The sequence below is a fragment of the Atractosteus spatula genome, chromosome 5 (assembly GCF_055471065.1).
Source record: "Atractosteus spatula isolate fAtrSpa1 chromosome 5, fAtrSpa1.hap1, whole genome shotgun sequence".
In the NCBI taxonomy this organism is placed as follows: domain Eukaryota; kingdom Metazoa; phylum Chordata; class Actinopteri; order Semionotiformes; family Lepisosteidae; genus Atractosteus; species Atractosteus spatula.
This window is the reverse complement of record NC_142710.1, coordinates 18,658,982-18,678,478: the sequence shown is the minus strand read 5'-3', so window position 1 is coordinate 18,678,478 and position 19,497 is coordinate 18,658,982. Positions and strand designations below refer to the sequence as shown.

The 19,497-nt window shown below is 40.1% G+C and overlaps 1 protein-coding gene across 1 annotated transcript in view; it reads right to left on the bottom strand.

The window, feature by feature from the left end:
* Nucleotides 1-19,497, bottom strand: part of plce1 (phospholipase C, epsilon 1) — a 100,164-nt gene that overhangs the window by 23,029 nt on the left and 57,638 nt on the right. Inside the window, exons 4-15 of the mRNA XM_088916096.1 lie at nt 12,901-13,046; nt 12,090-12,348; nt 11,786-11,994; nt 10,261-10,302; nt 7,327-7,984; nt 6,481-6,663; nt 5,793-5,910; nt 5,046-5,202; nt 4,392-4,514; nt 3,746-3,882; nt 659-897; nt 254-315 (exon numbers count right to left, since the gene is read on the bottom strand). Coding sequence (XP_088772222.1) covers nt 254-315; nt 659-897; nt 3,746-3,882; nt 4,392-4,514; nt 5,046-5,202; nt 5,793-5,910; nt 6,481-6,663; nt 7,327-7,984; nt 10,261-10,302; nt 11,786-11,994; nt 12,090-12,348; nt 12,901-13,046 — 2,333 coding nt within the window. The remainder of the gene's footprint in view (nt 1-253; nt 316-658; nt 898-3,745; nt 3,883-4,391; nt 4,515-5,045; nt 5,203-5,792; nt 5,911-6,480; nt 6,664-7,326; nt 7,985-10,260; nt 10,303-11,785; nt 11,995-12,089; nt 12,349-12,900; nt 13,047-19,497) is intronic.

Sequence of the window (19,497 nt, the reverse complement as noted above, 5' to 3'; positions counted from 1 at the left end):
AATGGACGACACTTTCAGTCAAGAAATACATAAGGTGTGCAAGTGAGCAATGATATGTCTTTTACAATTATTACTTTCGGTAAATACACAGAACTTCATTCAACTAGGACATAATTATATAATCTATATATTTTTAGCGTGACAGTTATACCCAGTATGATAACTTCTGGAGCTGCAGATTATTCCAGCGGCAAACAGTATAGCACACCAAAGTCTGCTTAACACACAGTGTAATTTTAAAAGTCATGCCCACCTTGCAAACCCCTCAAATGACATCCAGCCCATTTGGCGCATATTCGCAGAGGGTTCAAATTTCTGAAAGACACAATAAAACGAATTGTACCCACACAGAACTACTTTCTGTCCCCACCTTGGCTATGACAATGCATGTTCTATACAAACGCTCACATCTGTCTTTCAAGGTAAGAACGATTAGGCTGTAGTTTTCAAAGATTGACTGGCATTGGGAAATACGTGACAGTCTATACCACGGTCGCTAACTGATGAGATCCTCTGAAGAAACAGCTCCATGAGCTTTAAGGAAAGATATAAAAATACAGAAGCAAAGCAATCAGCAATACAGGAAGAACGGCCTCCTCTCTTGTATGTATAGCTCAGTATTTTTAGTGCTGAGGCTTTCGCTCGAGTGTGTACAGACCTGAATGATGCTGAGGATTTCGTCGTAGGTGTGATGCTCTCCCTGACAGTTTACCAGGAAATCGTTGAGCTGCAAGATGGCCATTCCCAGCACACCCAGCGAGGCGCTCTCCACACCTGTGCCATTGGTGACAATACTGGCTGCTGCGATGGCGTCCGAAATCTGCTTCTGGTTATCAGACATCTGCTGCCTGGTTCGTATGAAGAGGCCGAGATCAGACCCATTCCGGGTCAATAAGTCTGAAAATGAGAATCCACAGTTAAACATAATTATTTTCTCCGAATGTGTACCAGTATGCAGTGTTTGACCTCTCACTACAGACAGGGGTGTACAGAAAAATTAGATTCAAATTAAGACAGGTTGTTTTTATTCACTTTAACATATACATTCTGGAATAGTTAGCAAACTGGTTGTGTTTGTATATGATGCCAAATTAGGAGGATTAGCAAACACTGGAGAAGGTACATATGAAATTTAAACTGAGATAAACTGGGCAAAGACCTGTAAGATGGGGATTAGTGCAGATGAGTGCAGAGTTTTGCATGCAGATAGTAAAAACAGAAATTATACATACAAAATGGGAAATGCTAAGGTAGAAGAAGAAACTTCTAAAAACAACTTGGGTGTTCAGTGTTTATGCTGACATGTCATTTATATTTTCCAAACATTGTGTGGAAGCAATTAAAAAGGCAGACACAATGCAAAGATAGTTAACAATTTAAATAAAAGGATTGTGGCCAAACATCAATAGTGTTATATACTGTAAGTTTTAGATGGCCTGCTACTAGAGGTCCTTCAGATGTCTATCACTTGTAAATGCAGTAGATTCCCATGGGGGTGAATGAGGTATTTAATTTATAAATGGTGAAGAGTGAGAGTCACAATCTCACATGGATGTCAGTTAGCCTAGGTCTGGTATAATAAGGGATTCATGGGGACACCTATTGCTGGGGTGTCAGAACAGGTTTTTCCCTCTCTAAAGTGAAGAACTTTACTACAGTAAGTCTCACTGCACAGAATTCTCCTCTCCATCATGGACTGTCCATGTGCTCAAGCCTCACGAGACCCATGAAAAGAGGTAGGCCTGTCACTGGGCCATTATCTTAAAATTATAAAATGCACCAGTAAAGACTCATTTAGAATATTGTGTTTAATTTAGGTCACCATGTTATAGAAAATATATTACTGGCCTGGAATCCAGAAGGCCAACCAGATATAGTGCAGTCTGTATTTGGACAGTGACACAATTTTTGCTGTTTTGGCTCTGTTCTCCAGCACATTGGATTTGAAATAAAACAATGACTATGAGGTTAAAGTACAGAATGTCAGATTTAATTCGAGGGTATTTACCTCTATATTGGGTGAACCATATAGGAATCACTGCCCCTTTTTATACATAGTCCCCTCATTTCATGGGACCAAAAGTAATTGGACACATCAACATTTGGTATTTGGTAAAATTTGGTATTTTTGCAAATCCTTTGCGACCCATAGACATCACTAGACGTTGGGTATCTTTCCTGGTGATGCTCTGCCAGGCCTGTAATTCAGCTGTTTTCAGTTCCTGCTTGTTTTAGGGGCTTTTTGCTTTCAGTCTTGTCTTCAGTAAGTGAAATGCATGCTCAATGGGATTCAGGTAGGGTGATTGACTTGGCCAGTCAAAAACATTCCACTTTTTGGCCCAGAAAAACTCCATAGTTGCTTTAGCAGTATATGTGGGGTCATTGTCCTACAAAAAGGTGAAGCGCGGTCCAATGAGTTTTGAAGCATTTTGTTGGATCTGAGCAGATAAGATGCTTTTGTACACTTCAGAATTCATCCTGCTGCTGCTGTCTGCAGTCACATCATCAGTAAAGACAAGTGAGCCAGTTCCACTGGCAGACATACATGCCCAAGCCATGACACTACCTTCACCATGTTTTACAGATGAGGTGGTATGCTTCGGATCACGAGCAGTTCCATTGTTTCTCCATACTTTTCTTTCCATCACTCTGGTACAGGTGAATCTTCATTTCATCTGTCCATAAGGCTTTGTCCCAGAACTCTAGAGGCTTTTTTATGTACTTTTGAGCAAACTGTATCCTGGCCTTTCTGTGGCCTTTCTTAGCAGTGGTCTGCATCTTGTGGTGAACCCACTGAGAGTATGCTGGTGTATCCTTCTCTTTGTGGTAGTCTTTGACACATCTATGCCTACATCCCGGAGAGTGTTCCTGATCTGTTCAACAGTCGAAAAGGGGTTTTTCTTCACAATAGTATTCTTCGGTCATCCACTACTGTGGTCTCCTGTCGTCTACCAGGTCGTTTGCTACTGTATTGCTAAGCTCACCAGTGCATTCGTACTTCTTAACAATGTACCAAACAGTTGATTTTTGCCTAATGTTTTGGCTATGTCTCTGATAGATTTATTCTGATTTTTCAGCCTCATGATGGCATTAACACTTCTTTGGTCCTCATGTTGAGAGACAATATCAACAGACTCCAGATGCAAATGCCACATCTAGAATCAACTCTAGACCTTTTGTTAGCTCTCTTGTGCATGAACTAACGATGCAACAACACACAGCTGACCAAGAAACAACTGAGCAGCCAATTGTCCAATTACTTTTGGTCCCCTAAAATGGGAGGACTATGTATAAAAAGGGGCTGTGATTCCTATATGGTCCTATTACGGAGTGCACTGTATATTTAGGACTTAAGGAACTGTCCTAAACCAACAGAGTAAAGGAACTGAACCTTTTTAGCCTTGAAAAAGGAAGAGTAAGAAGGATCTCATATGAGTATTAAAAATTCTCAAAGGAGCTGGCAAAGTCAACCCAGCAGATTTCTTTAAAATGAACAGTAGAACATGAATCAGAGGGCACAAGTAGAAACGATGTGAAAGTCTATTTAAAACAAAGAGTGGGTTTGTGGGAGTACACAAGAAGCTGCCCAGCCTTATTGCTGAAGCCAATTCCCTGGTTTCCTTCAAAAAATGGCTGGATGAGGCCCTTTAATTAACTACTAACTGCCAAACAGGCTAGATGGGCTGAAAGCTTACAAATGAAAGGAGGCCATTTAATGTTTAAAGGAACATTAAAAGGAACAAACCGAGGTCTGGTTGTAGGCCGGTGATGTTGTCATCAATTTTCAGGCTGGTATACAGCGGAGCTGTATCAGTGCTTGAGCGACTACATGGCACAGCGTAGACATCAAAAAGCTCCTTCAGGTCCTTCCGACTTCGAATGCTAAAAAAAAGTAAATGTAAAATTTAGAAAATCACATTACGTCCCTTCTTTGCTTTAATGACTATAATCCACATTCACTATCAATACGACTTAATATTATTATCTGAATGCCATCCAGTGACGAAGAACCCAGTTCTGAAGCTTGTTTTTCCTCCAGATTCTATTTTCCTTAAACTGCCTAGATTATCTTCCTAAACTTTACTTTTGAAAAGGTTATATATACATTACTTTCTAAATGTTGTTATTGTGAATGAACACATGTAGTTCTGAATTCACTGAAATTACGAAACATGCACTGTTCTCTTTAACCTCTACAGAAATACTTCAGATGCCAGCCTTCACAGACCCTGCCATTCAACCGCTTTTCCCTGGAGTTTTAAAGGAAAAACACAAGTGCATTCACACAGTGCATTGTAGAAAAAAAAATGGAAAAGGTTTAGCAGGAACAGCATTCTGAAATGTCATTGAGGGGAAGCAAAAAAACGAAATGGCAGTATTCGGTAGATTACCTGAAAGACTTAAAAAGCTCCACAAATTCTGTGAAGCTCATGATGCTGTCTGAGATCATGAAGTTCTGGAAGCCCTTCAAGCTGCCCTTGGCAGGGCCATGCCAGCTGCGACTGCTCCAGGTGCTGGACGGGCAGGTGAGAAGGAGAGAGAAGCCGGTCAGAGCCAACACCACCAACCACTAAGGGGTCTGAAGGAAGCAAAGTTATCTTTGTCTGTCAGAAACCTAGTGAGACAGCATGCACAGCACCTTGCAAATAAAGGTCCTAACACCCAAATCTCGATGTACCTATTCCTCCCCAGTTCCACCTCTTCCACCTGAAGTAGCAAAACATGCATGCTGCTCCTGAGTGAGATGAGGCCCATTTGGACAAAAATAGAAATATGAATGGGAGGCTTTGCGAAAGTGGTTTCCTTCCACTTCCAAAAAAGAAATGTGTAAGGTGTTCATCCTTCTAGGGAAGCAATGAGACACACTGGTGAGCTTCTCAATTAATCAAACAGTTGTCACTTGGCGTGGGAGGAAAACAATAAGACATGAAGGATTATATAGCCATACTGGTACCGGTTTCTAAAATATTCAAATAAGAGGAGCCATCAAAGTTGCTGGAAACGGACAAGCAGATCTGAAGGGCCTGTGGGGGGGTGTGACTCACCCTGTCTGGCCCTTACTGGCAGAGGATAACACAGGAGAGGAGTGCGGCCGGGCAGGGGGGGAGGTCACTGCGCTGGGGGGGCTGGCAGCACCGAGGAAGAGAGTTTTACTGGAAGACAGAGCCTGGGGTCCGGAGAGTCCCAGGGCAGCGCTCTCCTCTGAAGGATACAAACAAAGCAAAAAACAGCCAATGTCATTTCTCCGTGTCAAAGGAATTATAACAGAAACATAAAATATATATTCTCCTCTTGCTTGTATATAATTTTATAGTAAACTAAACATCAAAAAACGTTTTGCATTGCAAAACATTAAAATGTTGCTCAAGACCATTATTTAGAAGGTGGTCACTGTTGGGCAATTTATGCTTATTTCTGCATATTATAAATACTGATAACCACGAAATGACAACTAAGTATTAGTATTTCAGTAATGTAAATTGGCATCATGAATTCGTCAGCTTCTTTTCAATTTACAAAAGAGAGGAAAAAAGTGCTTTTTCAAAGACTGAAACAAAATACAGCTTCACTTTCCTCTCCAACCTTAGTGCACTTACTAATTTATGTGGCTGAACCTTTCATGCAAGGCACGTGCACTTGCACCCACTTATACAGCTGTGTATTCTACAAGAGCAAGCTGGATAAAGAGTATAAGCTAGCTCAAGAATACAACCGCTGTGGCCCACATGGGATTTGAACCCACAGCCTCGCACAAACACAATCACACAGTCAGGTCTAAGAGGTTTTCATACCTGGTTCATCTGGCTCTCCAGCGTCTGGTGGGTCAGAGCCACTCCTCCCGCGTGATTCCTTACAGCTCCTTGTTTTACGAGATGCCATTTCATCATCAGTGGCATCCCCACTGTCCCCCTGAAACACGCCACACTAAATATTAATTTACCCACATCCAGAGACGCCCAGTACCAACATCCCAAAAACATACAGATTCACAATTCACAATACGCCTTTACCGTCTTATTCTCACAGGAAGAGCAGGTTAAAAGTAGTTTAATCATAATAATTAATAAATAACATTGGTTATCATTGGCCTGGGTCAGTCAGTAAGGCTGATCTGCCACTGGGACCTAGAAATACAAGTTATTTAGTTTGAAGGCGACAGACTGGGAAACTCCACACAGCAGTCCTCTCCTGGGCCCAGATCCTGCAGACCGTCAGGGCTCTCTGAGTGAAACATCGACTACTGCAACTTCCCAGACATCTACAGGTTTACCGTGGTATCAGAAAGAAATGCACCATTATTCTGTTCTGTGCTATTCCTCATTCTCCCAGTGTAGTGCTGGAGTCATCGTTGTGAGCCAAGATACATTAGATATATTATATTTCATACTGGGTACAAAAAGAAAAGGTAAAAAAAATGTAGTCTGCTATCATTAATAATGCGATAACTAATGTGATATTTTAAAGGAGCATTGCTCTTACCCTCATCAAGGATTTCTTCTTCTTCTTGGTGGTGTTGATGGCCAGCGCGCTGTTTTTCTGGGTGCTGGGCTTCTCGGTGGTCCTGCTCAGGGTCCCGGTGCTCGTGCTTCCCACGTTCCACCGTCGGCCTCCAAACAGCTCTATGGCCTGGGCCAGGGTGGGACCCTCGTACTTGCCATCTTCCTGCAAAACACAGCCCCTGCAAAATGAGTCTCTGAACAGATCTGCATGAGGCAAAATGATTAGAACCCCTGGGGCTGAGGAATGGAATTCACAAACTTTGTTTGCATCCTCCAATATGACTGACCATTAGAATTGAGAATGGTCAACCAACCGTATAGGAAGTTCTAGTTCTACAAAATGGAACTATCAAGCACAGAGCTTCCATGCCACTACGTATTGGATCCAAGTAAAAAAAAAATGTTGAGTACTTGGGAACAAAGCCTTTTGCAGAGCATACAAACATCACTCACAGTCAACACTAGCATACACTTCACTCAATACATGTGTACATGAGGTATATAAGCAATGATGATCCTACTGGAGAGGAGTGAACGAACAGAGACACACAAAGCCGAGAGCACAAGTGGAAACTACACAGAAGTGATATTTTAATGATTTTATGCATTTAAAACTGAAAACAGGAGGCACTTCTTAACCCAAAGGGTTGTGGGGGTATTGAACAAACTACCCGCTCATGTTGTTGAAGCCAATACCCTGGCATTGGTCGACAAACAGCAGGATAAGATCCTTAGATAAATAATCTACTAACTACCAAACATGCAAAATAGGCTGAATGGCTTCCTCTGCCTTGTAACCTTTCACATGAGCAGCACGTTACCATACCTGATAGAGGCTGATGTACTGCTTCCTCAGCCACTGCAGTCGCTGGTCCGGAAACTTCTTCATTTTTCTCACTGCGCTGACCAGCGCCTGCAGTCCGTCATACAGCATCCTGGCAGTATATTTCGGGGCCACAAAGTGCAAGAGCTTGTTATCAGTAGTGTGAAGTCCGTACAGCAGGGTCACTCCATTCTCTTCCAGGGTCATGCCACACAGCTTGTTCTGCACACAGACAGCGTGGGTGTCGATTCCAGGGTGGCCCATGAAAACAGCCTTGGCCATTGACAAGTCCAGGAACCCGTCAGCTAGACCGTTCAGCACTATCTGTCCAAAATACTGAGGTCTGCAGTAAGGAAACTCGGTGGTTTTGCCATTCGACAGGCAGCAGCTCTGGGGCTTTGACCAGGTTAAGAAACAGTTGTCAGGCTGCAGTTTCAGGAAGCAGCGGGCCGAGAGGTGGGCTTCCTGGTCGTAATGAATAACGGTGGCCCCTTGGAGCAGAAACTGATGGACGTCAGCCCTGATGGAAAGGACGTACCAGGGGATGAGCTCCGTGCCATGGCCGAAGGCCCTCTGCTGCTCTTCAGCTCCCTGTGTATCCACATCCCTGGGGGACTCCAACAGGTCTCCCTCGGAGTCCGACAGGTCCCCCACAATGAATCTGGGCAACAGGCGGAGGATAAAAATTAATCACCAAAACCACAGGAAACAGAAACAACAAAGCTAAAATCTCACAACACTTTTCCTTTCTTCACTTAGTGACCTGTGTCCCATGCATGAATTCCACCACCGCTGTTAAGTATTTCCCCTTTAAACACCGTAGCATACTTTTTTCTGCTATAAACCCGCTACAGGGATTATTCATAAAATCTCAACTGCTGAGACCTAGGTAGTAAAGGATGTTTGATTTGCACTGATCGAGCTTTTTCCAAGACTCTTAAACAGGGTCTACTGATGGTAGCTGCGTTGTCGCAACAGAAGGAAGCTTTTCAACAAAACCCTTTTGCACACACTGAACATGATTCATGAAGTAAATCTGATGAGAGTGAATGGCTTTAACTGGCAGGGAAATTACCAAATGCTCAGCTGCTGGCAGCAACAGTGCAGTATGGTCAATTGGAAAAGATTAATATGGTCTTATTCCATTTCTGAATGATTCATGTGTGTGTGACATGAAGATTTTATCAATGTTGATTTAATTAATTGTGTTTGTAGTAGCATATTATAGTAATAAACAAGGGGAGACATTTTTTTCTGACAGTAGTGTACTGTGGGTACAATCAACGTGACCAAGACAGTTAAGGTTGTTATCAGGAGAGAGAAGATTTATCAAGTCTTCCAACTGGATTTTGTCGGCTTGGATTGATAAACAACAAATGCTCACTTCTCTTTGCTCCTCCTGTCATGGCAAAAGAAGAAGGTTCAGCTCCACTGACAAACCACTTGAAATTTTTGTTAGGAGCCAGACAGAGCAACAAAGAGCAAAGCCCTGTGGGACTGTTCCGTACCCGTGCTTGCAGAATTGCTGCTGTATAATTACAGAAATCTGGAAGTTAACCGTCTTGAAATAAGTCTAATGTCAAAGTTTATGTAAGAATTTATATTTCTATTGCTTTTAGAGTCTATTCTGCTATTATTAATCAGCTACATTGTCCCTTGTTTGATCTTACTAATTAGTTTCATAATATTGCTTGAGACGGTTGCCTGTATTTTTTGTAGCAAGTTTTGAGTGTTCAGAGTTTCAAAGGCACACTGATTATCTTAAGCAAGGCATGACAAGTGCCTTCTTGCCTACTTCATACTGTACTTCATACTATATTTTCCATTTTATTTACAGAACCGTTTATCTCTGTAAACAAAATGGGCGTTCGGATGTGGCTCTTATATGGTGTTCAAAGGAATACTGATATGATAAGTCCGTGCATCTTTTTTACACAGGGTAGTAAGTGTCTAGAACAAGCATGCTGCTGATCGTGGTATTCCCCCAGATTTCAAGAAATGGCTAAATCAGAATAATGGTTTCCTCTTGCTTGCTCAGGATCAACTTCTTTTGGTTGCAGTGACACTTTCTGGTAATTTTTATCACTTGTAATGTGTTTGTACGACATGACCTTTAAATTATTTATCCTGACCTTGGTTTGAGAAATAAAGAATAATAAATAAAAGTCATGCTATTTTCTATTGTTATCAATGGGAATACAGAAATGTTTTATAAATAGCCCACACTGTCTTAATGAAGGAAGAGCCTGTGGTTTCAACTGAATGAAAACAAAACTCAAAATGTTTGTACAGATGAAAAAAAAATACATTTGAAGACCCATTGCTACACTAAACACATGAGGTCTTTAATGTTAGTGCATTGTGTTATCTTTAACCTTATATATTATACGAGTTGATGTTAAAATTAAGATGTAGAATTTAAGACAATATAGTATGTGGAATATTACATTTTCCAATTGGATTAAATTCTGTATGCAAATTTACAGACACCTAGAAAAAATAGCTTCTTTAAATTGATTTCTCATACTTATGAATATCTGGAGAAAATCCCAAAGACCTTTTCACAAAACACAAGGAATTTGAATCTGTGGTTCAGAAATACATTGATTCAGTTTGGAAATGGATTATATTAATATATAAAGTATATGTATGCTTATTATTGCTAATTTTACTTACATAGGTAGCAGTGAGAAAGAAATTCTATGTAGGTTTAATTTCAACCTGGGCACTCACAAGATGTTCAAATTAACCTTCAGAAAGCAGTAAACCTTCCAATACACACACATATAAATTGTTTGATTACATATAAAAATATCCTTGTGGAGCTGTTCAGCATGCAAATAGCTTTAAAATGTCATATAATTAAAGCAAATTGTTCTCTAATTAAACCCAGACCACGAAGTTAGGGGAAAGAGACAAAGAAGCCGAGAAACTTACAAGACACGGTTCGAATCAGACGTTTTCCTGACAGGGGCTGAGCTAAGATGAAGGAACGGAAAGGAAAAGGATGGAAATCAATAGGAGGAAATATGGAAAGAAAAACTAAGGAAAAGGCAAAAGACAAAACATGAACATGAAGTGGGGCAGAAAGATTTAAGGCTTTCTGCATGATGCTGGGAAGATATGTTTTCTCCAAAGCATTTTGTCAAAAACACATTAGACTCATGCAACATAGAACAGTGATCTGGAAATGCTGAGAGAATACAGAACACACATGATAGGCATCACCATCAAATACCGACACATTTCTCTGAGTGTGTATCTCACCATTGAGGATAAACAGATCCTCAGCCTACAAGAAAGCAGATTCTTCTGAGAGAAACAAATTTATGCTTAACATCATGGTGATATTACCAAACAACAGAAGATCAGTTTCTGAATGAAAACGTTTAAAAAAAAGTCAACCAGGAATGAGACATATACTAATTTGTGTAAAAATGTTCTTTCCTGTCAACTTTGCAATAGATATGCCAGTAGTTGTATTTACCCGGTTTAAGGTGAATTGTGCTTGAGTGCAATGTCTCTCAGGAAAGTGCAGTTTCTACAGGTGGCAGTAAGTCAAGTTCTTTATGAGGGTCTGAGGCATGGATCCATTTGTTAGGTTAAATTGCCATTCCAATGAGCAAGGTAGTGACTTCCCAAGGTCAACCCATGAGATGGAAAGTGAAGTTTGACATGAGAAAAGAATCTTGCTGCAATAAACTATGACCATTATGTAATGGTCAGCATAGCACCCTATAATAATAAATTAATACAATGATATTTATTCAAGAAATTGAAATGCAAAGCATTGTACAACAGCACACACAATATACCGCAGAAGCAAAAATAAGTGAAGGAAACAAAAGTGCTGTAACCTGATTTAGTGAAACTGGGAGTTACACAAAATTCCACAAAATTTAAAGTTTTAGTAAGAAGACAGGTTTTCAAGATCACACCAAGAGCTCAGATTACTCAGATTATGATCTGGATTATATTCATGCAATAAACACTTAATCTGGAATTAGACCATTCAGTACTTAAAGTAGCACCTTAGATGAAATACAAGGGTGTATCAATATTGCCTCTAATAAGCTATTTAAGGCCTCTACTGCAGAGTGGAATATGGCAATTGATAACCAAATACTAGTTCAGTTTAAAAGAAGCATATTCTACACATTGCTTATGTTTTTATATTTTTGTAGGAGTGTTCATGATCACAAATTATCATACACATACCCTTATGGCATGACTAAATTTAAAGATGCTACCATACAATCCAAACACGAATGATGGATTTAATCAATAAATATATCAAAATATAATTAAATATCTAAATATATTGGGAAAAAAGCAAAGTCTTCTTAACCAAAATACAGTTTAACTAGATTTGTCACCTCGGACTGCCTTTGTGCACACGAACATAAAGCAGTACGGATTGGGTATGGACCTCCTGTTCTATCTCGAGCGGTAGGTGACCTACTGGTATTTGTTCCGGTCCTTGAAGGAGTTCTGCCGTGAGGCCGTGCCCTCGGTGATGCCATCTTCGCCCTCCTCGGACTCCAGGCTGCGGTTGCAGGAGCGAATGGTTTGCAAGATGTTGCTGACGGTGGCCTCTTTCTCCGAGTTGTTCAGGCCCTCCTTCCCGGCCCGCAGCAGGAAGTGGTCCTGTCCGTTGTAATCTGCGACAAACTGCGGACACAAGCACTTCGCTCAGCTCAGGCAGTTCCGGGGAAAGGAAAGGTGTCCGCCCGCAAGAGGAAACGCACGATTCGGGACTTTTGTACCTCAATGGACTCCTCTTGTGAGCTGAAGCGAGGGCGGAAGTGAATGAGGCTGGAGGCTCCATCCAGAGCATCGCAGAGCTCCTTCAGAAAGACGCCGCAGAAGGGCACTACTTTGCAGCCAGGAATGTTGAGGGCTCGGGTGACGACCTTCCTGTACTCGGAGGAGGACTCGTGCTGTGCCATGGCGTCCTTCAGACTTCGCATGGTCTCGATGTCGGACTGGTCCATGAACTGCCACATCTTCAGCACCTTCCGAGACCTTGCAGGGAATTGTAGGAAACCAACACTCACAGACTACGGTCTCAAAGCCAGCTCTCAGACCTGTAGTGTAGGAGACTAAACTATTTTGCAGCTCTGAATACAGCAGAACCAAAGAGCAGAAAAATGACATTATACTATGTTACGTGCAAAACGATAAGGGTGAAACAAAATATCATACACATACCAGGCCAAACTTTAAGCTGCTTTCTTTTACTGCTACCCAACTAACACCCAAGTAGTACAAATAAAGTGAGAAATCTCAAAGGGTTACACAGTTGTGTGAATCAATTCGAAAGCAGGATTTGCTGTACTGTTGGAAACCTGAAAGGGGTTTATAGTTTCCTTTAACCTCACCTGCCCTGCATAACTACCACAGATCCACAAGTCAAGCTGTTGTGACTTCCATAAGATATTCCATTAAGCCTTGACTGTACACGCGCCAAGAGCTGCAGTGGATCAAAGAAGCCCACTATTAATATAGGATGTTGCAATTGAATCTGTTCCGGAACCTACTGTTCTGTGTAAAATTAAGGAAAGGAATGCAGCATACCTCAGGCCTGCCAGGAATTCCATCACCGCATTGTAATTGCCCATGTTCCAGCAGCATTTGGCCACGTGGACGAGATAGGAAAAGACCTCCCGTTTCTCCTCCATGGAACCTGCAGTCAGGATCAGCCAGGTTACCCATGAACTCACCTGTAAGCAAAACAGCACATCAGGGTTTAGTCTGCTGGGATGACCTTAAAGAGCCCTGCAAAATCCTACAATCCCCCCAAGCCAGCTAAGATATAGTTTTCAGCACAGTTGGACTGAGACAGTCCCATTTCCTTCTACAAAGTATATCTCGAAGCGGTTAATTCCTCATCAAATCCTGGAATTAAACTTTGCAAAGTATCAAAATCAATTTATTACAGTGCATTTCTTTCAGTGTACAATGATTTTTATGCATTAATACATCTTACACCCCAGCCATGTAAATGATCTAACAAATAATGAAGGATGTTGTCCAGAAAACAGCTCAATAAAGATTTCACAGATGTGCACTATTATTTCTAAATTTACTGTGAAGTAACTTTGTAAGAAAAACTCCATTCATATTTGATTAGCCCAAATGGCACTGCCTTAAGAAATGGTGAGGTGAAACTAGTTTTTTAATTTCCTTTTAATAACTTTGCTTTCCCAAGCATTTTGATAACAAAAGGCTGCATTTCTCATAGAAACCTAATATATAACAAATGTTACATTTTACATGGACATTTCTGCAGGCTATGTTTTAGATTTTAGAATTAAGTAAACACATTTTTTCTCAAAAATGAAAAGAAATTAAAGCAGAATTAAAAGGAAAGACGTTGTATCTGGTCCAGCACCAGTGCAGAGGTTAGAGGGTCAGTGCCCTTTGCTGTTTTCTCATGTGAGAGCTCTGACCATCATGAGCCTCTCAGACATCTTTCGGAAATGAGAAGCAATGCCAATTGCTAGATTTGATAAAGAAAACATTTTCCTAAACTAGAATTCATCTTCCACGTCACAGAACCTTAAAAAAATATTACAAAGATTATTTACTAAAAGCAAATACAGCATCAAAATCCCAATTTAATATAGTACATCTACATCTAAGGCCTGATTATTCTAATATATTTAGTCAAATCTTGTACAACCAGAACAAACTTCTTTTTCAGTTTCCTTAATATAAACTTTTATGTCTTATCATCAGAACCCCGAGGAATGCAAAAATCTGACTTCTTCCTTGATGGAAAATCTGTTATATACTGTAATAACCCAGTTCTGAGTGGGATAACATCTAGAAAAACATTTTATACATTTTGGAACATTGGAAAAAAATGTAGTTATTTCTGTCTACCAACAGAGCAGACACTCTGTTTTCTGTGCATTACCCTTAATCAGTAATAACGGAATATAATGTCAGAGGACAGACTACTGTATACACCATTTCTGGTGCTTTATAATAAACGATAAATAAAGAATCAACTAGTCATCTTCAAAAGTTCTTCAGTGTTTCACTCCAGCAAAACACTTCACAGAATTAATTTGGTTATAGAAACAGTTACTGTACACTGAATACCCAGGGAGAGAAGTGAAGTGAGATTCATGGCAAATCTCTGGCATCCTTTCAGCTTTGCCCGCTAGTGTAGGGTTACAAGCAGAGGCAAATGTCAGCAGGACTCTTCCCCGAAAAAAAAATACTTCCCAGATATCAACTTACAGGGTTATGCAAGAGGACAAACGTTACCCTAGAGGAAGCTTGGAAAGTCTAAAAAAAGCAAAAAAAATCAGACATATTTATAATATTTCTTATTTCTGCATGAGAACATGTAAAAGACAACCGAAAATGCAAGGAATTAATGCAGAGGTGCTCAGAACTCAGTGTTTCTCAAGGCAAAGACAATTTGGCCCCACTTCTTTTATATTATTTATAAAAGGAATATATTTTAGATATTCCCAGCTATTTAATATTACATAACATTTTGATACACTGACTACAGTCTAAAGCAGATGTATATCCAGGAATAAAATTCAAAGCACACAATACAGAGACTTAGGACTGTAAAAACAAGACTACGAAATCTTCCAGAATTTCTACCTTATAGTTACAGCACGGACCCATGCAAGCAATTTACACTACAAAAGGTTGCTCACGTTCTACTCTCATTTGAAGCAAAGGAAAAACCACATCTACAAATAACTACTTTATGTTAAAATTATGCCTTTCTAAAACTATGATACTGCTTCAAAAAATTACAATTTTGTTAACCAAAAATGGCAAATTCAAATGCCATCCCTGCTGTACATACAATGCTTATATAATCGTTTACTCATTTTAGCCTTTGAAATATAAGTACTGTTTCATTATTTGTGTTTCAGCTTGAATATCACAAAACAGATGTAAGACACACAATATAAAAGCGTTACATTATAGTAAAATGTATAATTGGGCCTTTGTGTCAATCCAGTCAGTTACTGCCTTAACTTGGATCGTTTGAGATTTTGACAGCATGGAAACATCTGTGCCATTAACACTCAACAAGGTTCATTCCTTGCTACCCGTGCCCGCTCACACGTTGTAGTTCAATTATATACACTAATTAACTAATAAGATCTGGCAGTCAAAGGTCTCTATTCCTTCTCATCAGAAGACACATGATGAAACCTACCTGGAAAGCTACACCTTCCTCCAAAACCTGCAACTTATTAAACTCAATGGGGTGGGTTTCTGTTATCACAGAATTATCCAAATGAACAGAATTCCCAAGCGGACACTGTTAAAAATACAACAGCTGTTTTCCACCACTTCGTTGGAGTTTCCTTCAGAGAGAATGTGACTCAGAACTCACATCTGTACCTCACAAACTCAACCTAAAAAAATAAGGAAAAGATAAGAGTTGGATGATAAGTAATGGGTTGTATTCACAACCTAATGATTGAAAAGGCTTCATTTTTTTAACATCTGCTTTTTAAGTGAATGCCCACTTAGGCAAAAAACAGAAACCAAACTATACAAACAGCCAATGCAACCAGTTTGCGTACATATAAGTCCTAGAATTGTGAGCAGAGCTCATATTAATGAACAAATAGTAGGACAGCCAGCATGGGAAAAGCCTGTTCCTCCTACAAAAGCCAAAAGTATTAATAGGAACAAGAGAAGTGTAGGTCATGTGGTCCTGCAGGGTACAACGTGTGCTGTTTGATGCTTTGATATAATAATGCAATAAGGCTTCCATATCCTGGCAAAAGCTTCCCAGGAGTTCTTCAGAACTGATCACGTTTACTCTGAACTGTACAATACTGATCCAAAGATTTACAAAGCATTCAAAGCCACTGCCCACAGAAGGGTTGAAGAATGTCAGCATTAGTATTGATAGATATATAATACAAAATAATAGGAATTTTATAGCTCTTTAAATTTTAATCACTTTTCAAAGCAGATGAAGTAACAAAGGCCAAAATTACCAGCAACCAGAATGCATTCATCCTCATAATTTTGTGTCTGTACACAGTACAGAAAAAAGAGCAGAACAGCAGCCTGTCAGCTTTTCAAGCAGTAAGCTGAATGAACTACTGCACACAGTTCCTCCATATTAGAGGTCAGCCATCGCCTTTATAAAATATGGTATTATAAACACCCACGTGTTGCTAGGATTGTATGAGTCAAGTATCTGCAAAGTCATTATTACTGTGATCAAAAGAGTGTTAATGTTGCATGGTCTTACCCAACAACAATAATGACAAAAATAATTATGGCAGCAATATCGAGTTTGAGATTGTTTCTCTGTATAATTGATGTTCTTGTCAAGCACTGCCAAATGGAACTGAATCAATGCAGCAGTCAGCAGCACAAGTTTCTAAAAAATAACCAGGGTATTTATCCTTTTAGAAAGATCGCATACCAGGCATCATTTGAGCTTTTCTGTCTGTAGGCATACATTAGCAGTTAGACAAACACTTTATATTATTTTACTTCACTATGCTTTTTACATAGCAGGTTTCTTTTTACATAGCAGGTTGATAATAATGTTTTGAAGAAAAAAGATGGCAAAAACATAATCAATTCAGTTATTTTTAGTAGTAGAGTTGTTGTAGTGCGGTACGAGAGGTTTAATCCTCGTGATCTCATAACATTAATAAATGCTGTGTGCTGTACAAAGTCAAAGTGCTGTACAGAGTCCAGATCCTGTGCCCTCATACTGTAGCTTTTCCCTTTGTATCACTTTCTTGGAAGTGATCAAATGGCTCTTCCTGACATCTGACAACGTTTTTGTTTAGGAAGGGATTACATTGTTAAATTTTGAAAGCTGCTAATGAAAACACGTGAGAACGTGTAATCAGATTTTTAGTAACCACAATCTAGGACAAAAAAAAAAACATTTGATAATATTATCCATCCACTTACAAACCACTTACAAACCACTTTTTCCAATTCAGGGTTGTCAGGTAGCCTTAGCCTATCCCAACAAGCAACAGGCACAGGGCAGGATACACCCTGGACAGGACTCCAGTCCATTCCGGGGCACACAGACACAAACACGCACACACTCACACCACTGTCAGTTGTCCCAAAAGTCAGTTTATGCACCAGTACATTTTTGGACTGGGAGAGGAAACTGGAGCACCTGGAGGAGACCCCTGTGAACATGGGGAGAACATGCTGTACAATCCCCACGAAGACAGCATCCCAGGACTGGAATTAAACCCAGAGCCCCAGTGCTGTGAGGCAGCAATGCTAACCAGTGCACCGTCGTTCTACCCCAAAATATTACTGTCAAAAAAAGTATACTTTTAAGTGCATTCTCTTCAAGGCCTAAGACAAAAAGAGGTCTTCACATCAAGACTTTTCTTTCATGTTCGCAGACCAGATCTTATTCAGGCACAGGTAGGCAATTTGCTAACCATCCCCATTTAGATAAGGTCTCGCCATTAATTTATTCTCTCCCCAAAGTCATCTATTTTGGCACAATGAATTGTGTGCTAATTCCATGCTGAAAAATCAAAAGGAGCCAACACATTCAGCTCACATGAACATCTACAATGGTTTTTAAGCTGACAGATAATCACCACTGCCGCTAGGTCACAGTCAAAGTTCTGAATGACTTGCAGTACTTTTTACTAACCAGTAAGCAGCATTTTTTCATGTCCAGAACTTGAGTGGACAAGTGCATTTTCAGTAACCCTGACTGAATAGCAGGCTGCATGTCAGCCAGGTTCTTTTCTGAGGAGTTTCATCTATGCCTCAATTCAAACGCACATCAAAGGCCAGATCCACTGCAGACAGCTGCTACCCTCACTTTGAAGAACCAGATGCCCAGTGGAAAAGAAAACACGAAAACCAGGAGGCACAATGACACAAACAAGGTTAGGAAATATCACACTAACAGCCAAGGTAGTGAATCCCTGCAGCGTTGGAAATTTTTAATGCCAAAACACAGCTTGACTTTGATCAGCTCAATTGAAATCTTCAGGAGACTCAATGATGGTGTGAATTAAGAGTTTTCACATGTCCAGCATGATCGCAGTAGGCAGATATAACAGAAATAAAGAAGCGTTAAACTGGATGGGCATTTCACTCACCAGACATCACTGCAATACTTATGGTAAACGGTTCTGGTGTAGGTCCTAGTGCATGGAGCACAGCCTACTTTACTGTGACTATTTACTGTCTAGCCCAGCATGAGAACAGTCATTGTGTATTCTTTTGCTGCTATGAATGCTACCCAGAGAAAATAAATGCCTTAGCTGTATTTAATACCGTAACTCTCTTTGAATGGCCAGTCTCCCAAACTTTCCAGTTAAAGCAAAGTGGACTGATAATTGTGGGTTTTATGAGCTCGGCACCAATGCAATCTGTGTTATTGAAATTCTATTGCTAGAGGCACCTGTTTCTGTTTTAGCTATGAAACGGATCAAAAATCTATGACCTCCAAGAAGATTTTTCTAGACATTTTAGGTGTTTCCCCGTCCAGTACTGCTTTTGGGAAGTCAGCTGTCTGACCTGATTTTCTGCATTGCCAAATAAGGTGAAGTTGCTAATTTTTTTCTGCAGAATATCAGCCAACTTGTTTAAGAGCATAAAATCTAAATACCAGAATACAGTACCATTAGCAAAACAGTTTTGCAATGGAGTCCTGCGCATATCTTATGTTTAGTCATCTTAAAAAAATGAAGTTTCTTCAACCTGAAGCGGGTAGTTTTTTCAGTGTGCTTTTCATGTGTTTTAAAACTTTTTTTCTGGGGTTCTGGCTTAGACGGTAAGATTACTCACCACATGATTTGCCACATTATGTGGCTAGAAAGACTGTGTAAAAGCAGCCAGAGGATCAACACGAGGCCATATAAGTCTGATGAAAGTATGATTTTAACAATATAGTGGCTGAAGAGAAGGAAGAAAACATGCTGTTTAATCCTTGGGTGTATTGGCAAGGAATCATCCCACAAAACCTTCAATAATGTGAAGTTCTGTGAGAAGTCAGAACATCAGTACTGTCAGACAGTTCACTCAGGATAATTAACAAGCCCCCACTATCAACAGTAGTTCATATATTACCCTCCCTGAATTACACTGGGAAGGGAAGTGTTGAAACACCATTGCAGTGCGTGGGAGCTGCTGATAATAGCATTGCAATAAAAAAATTCC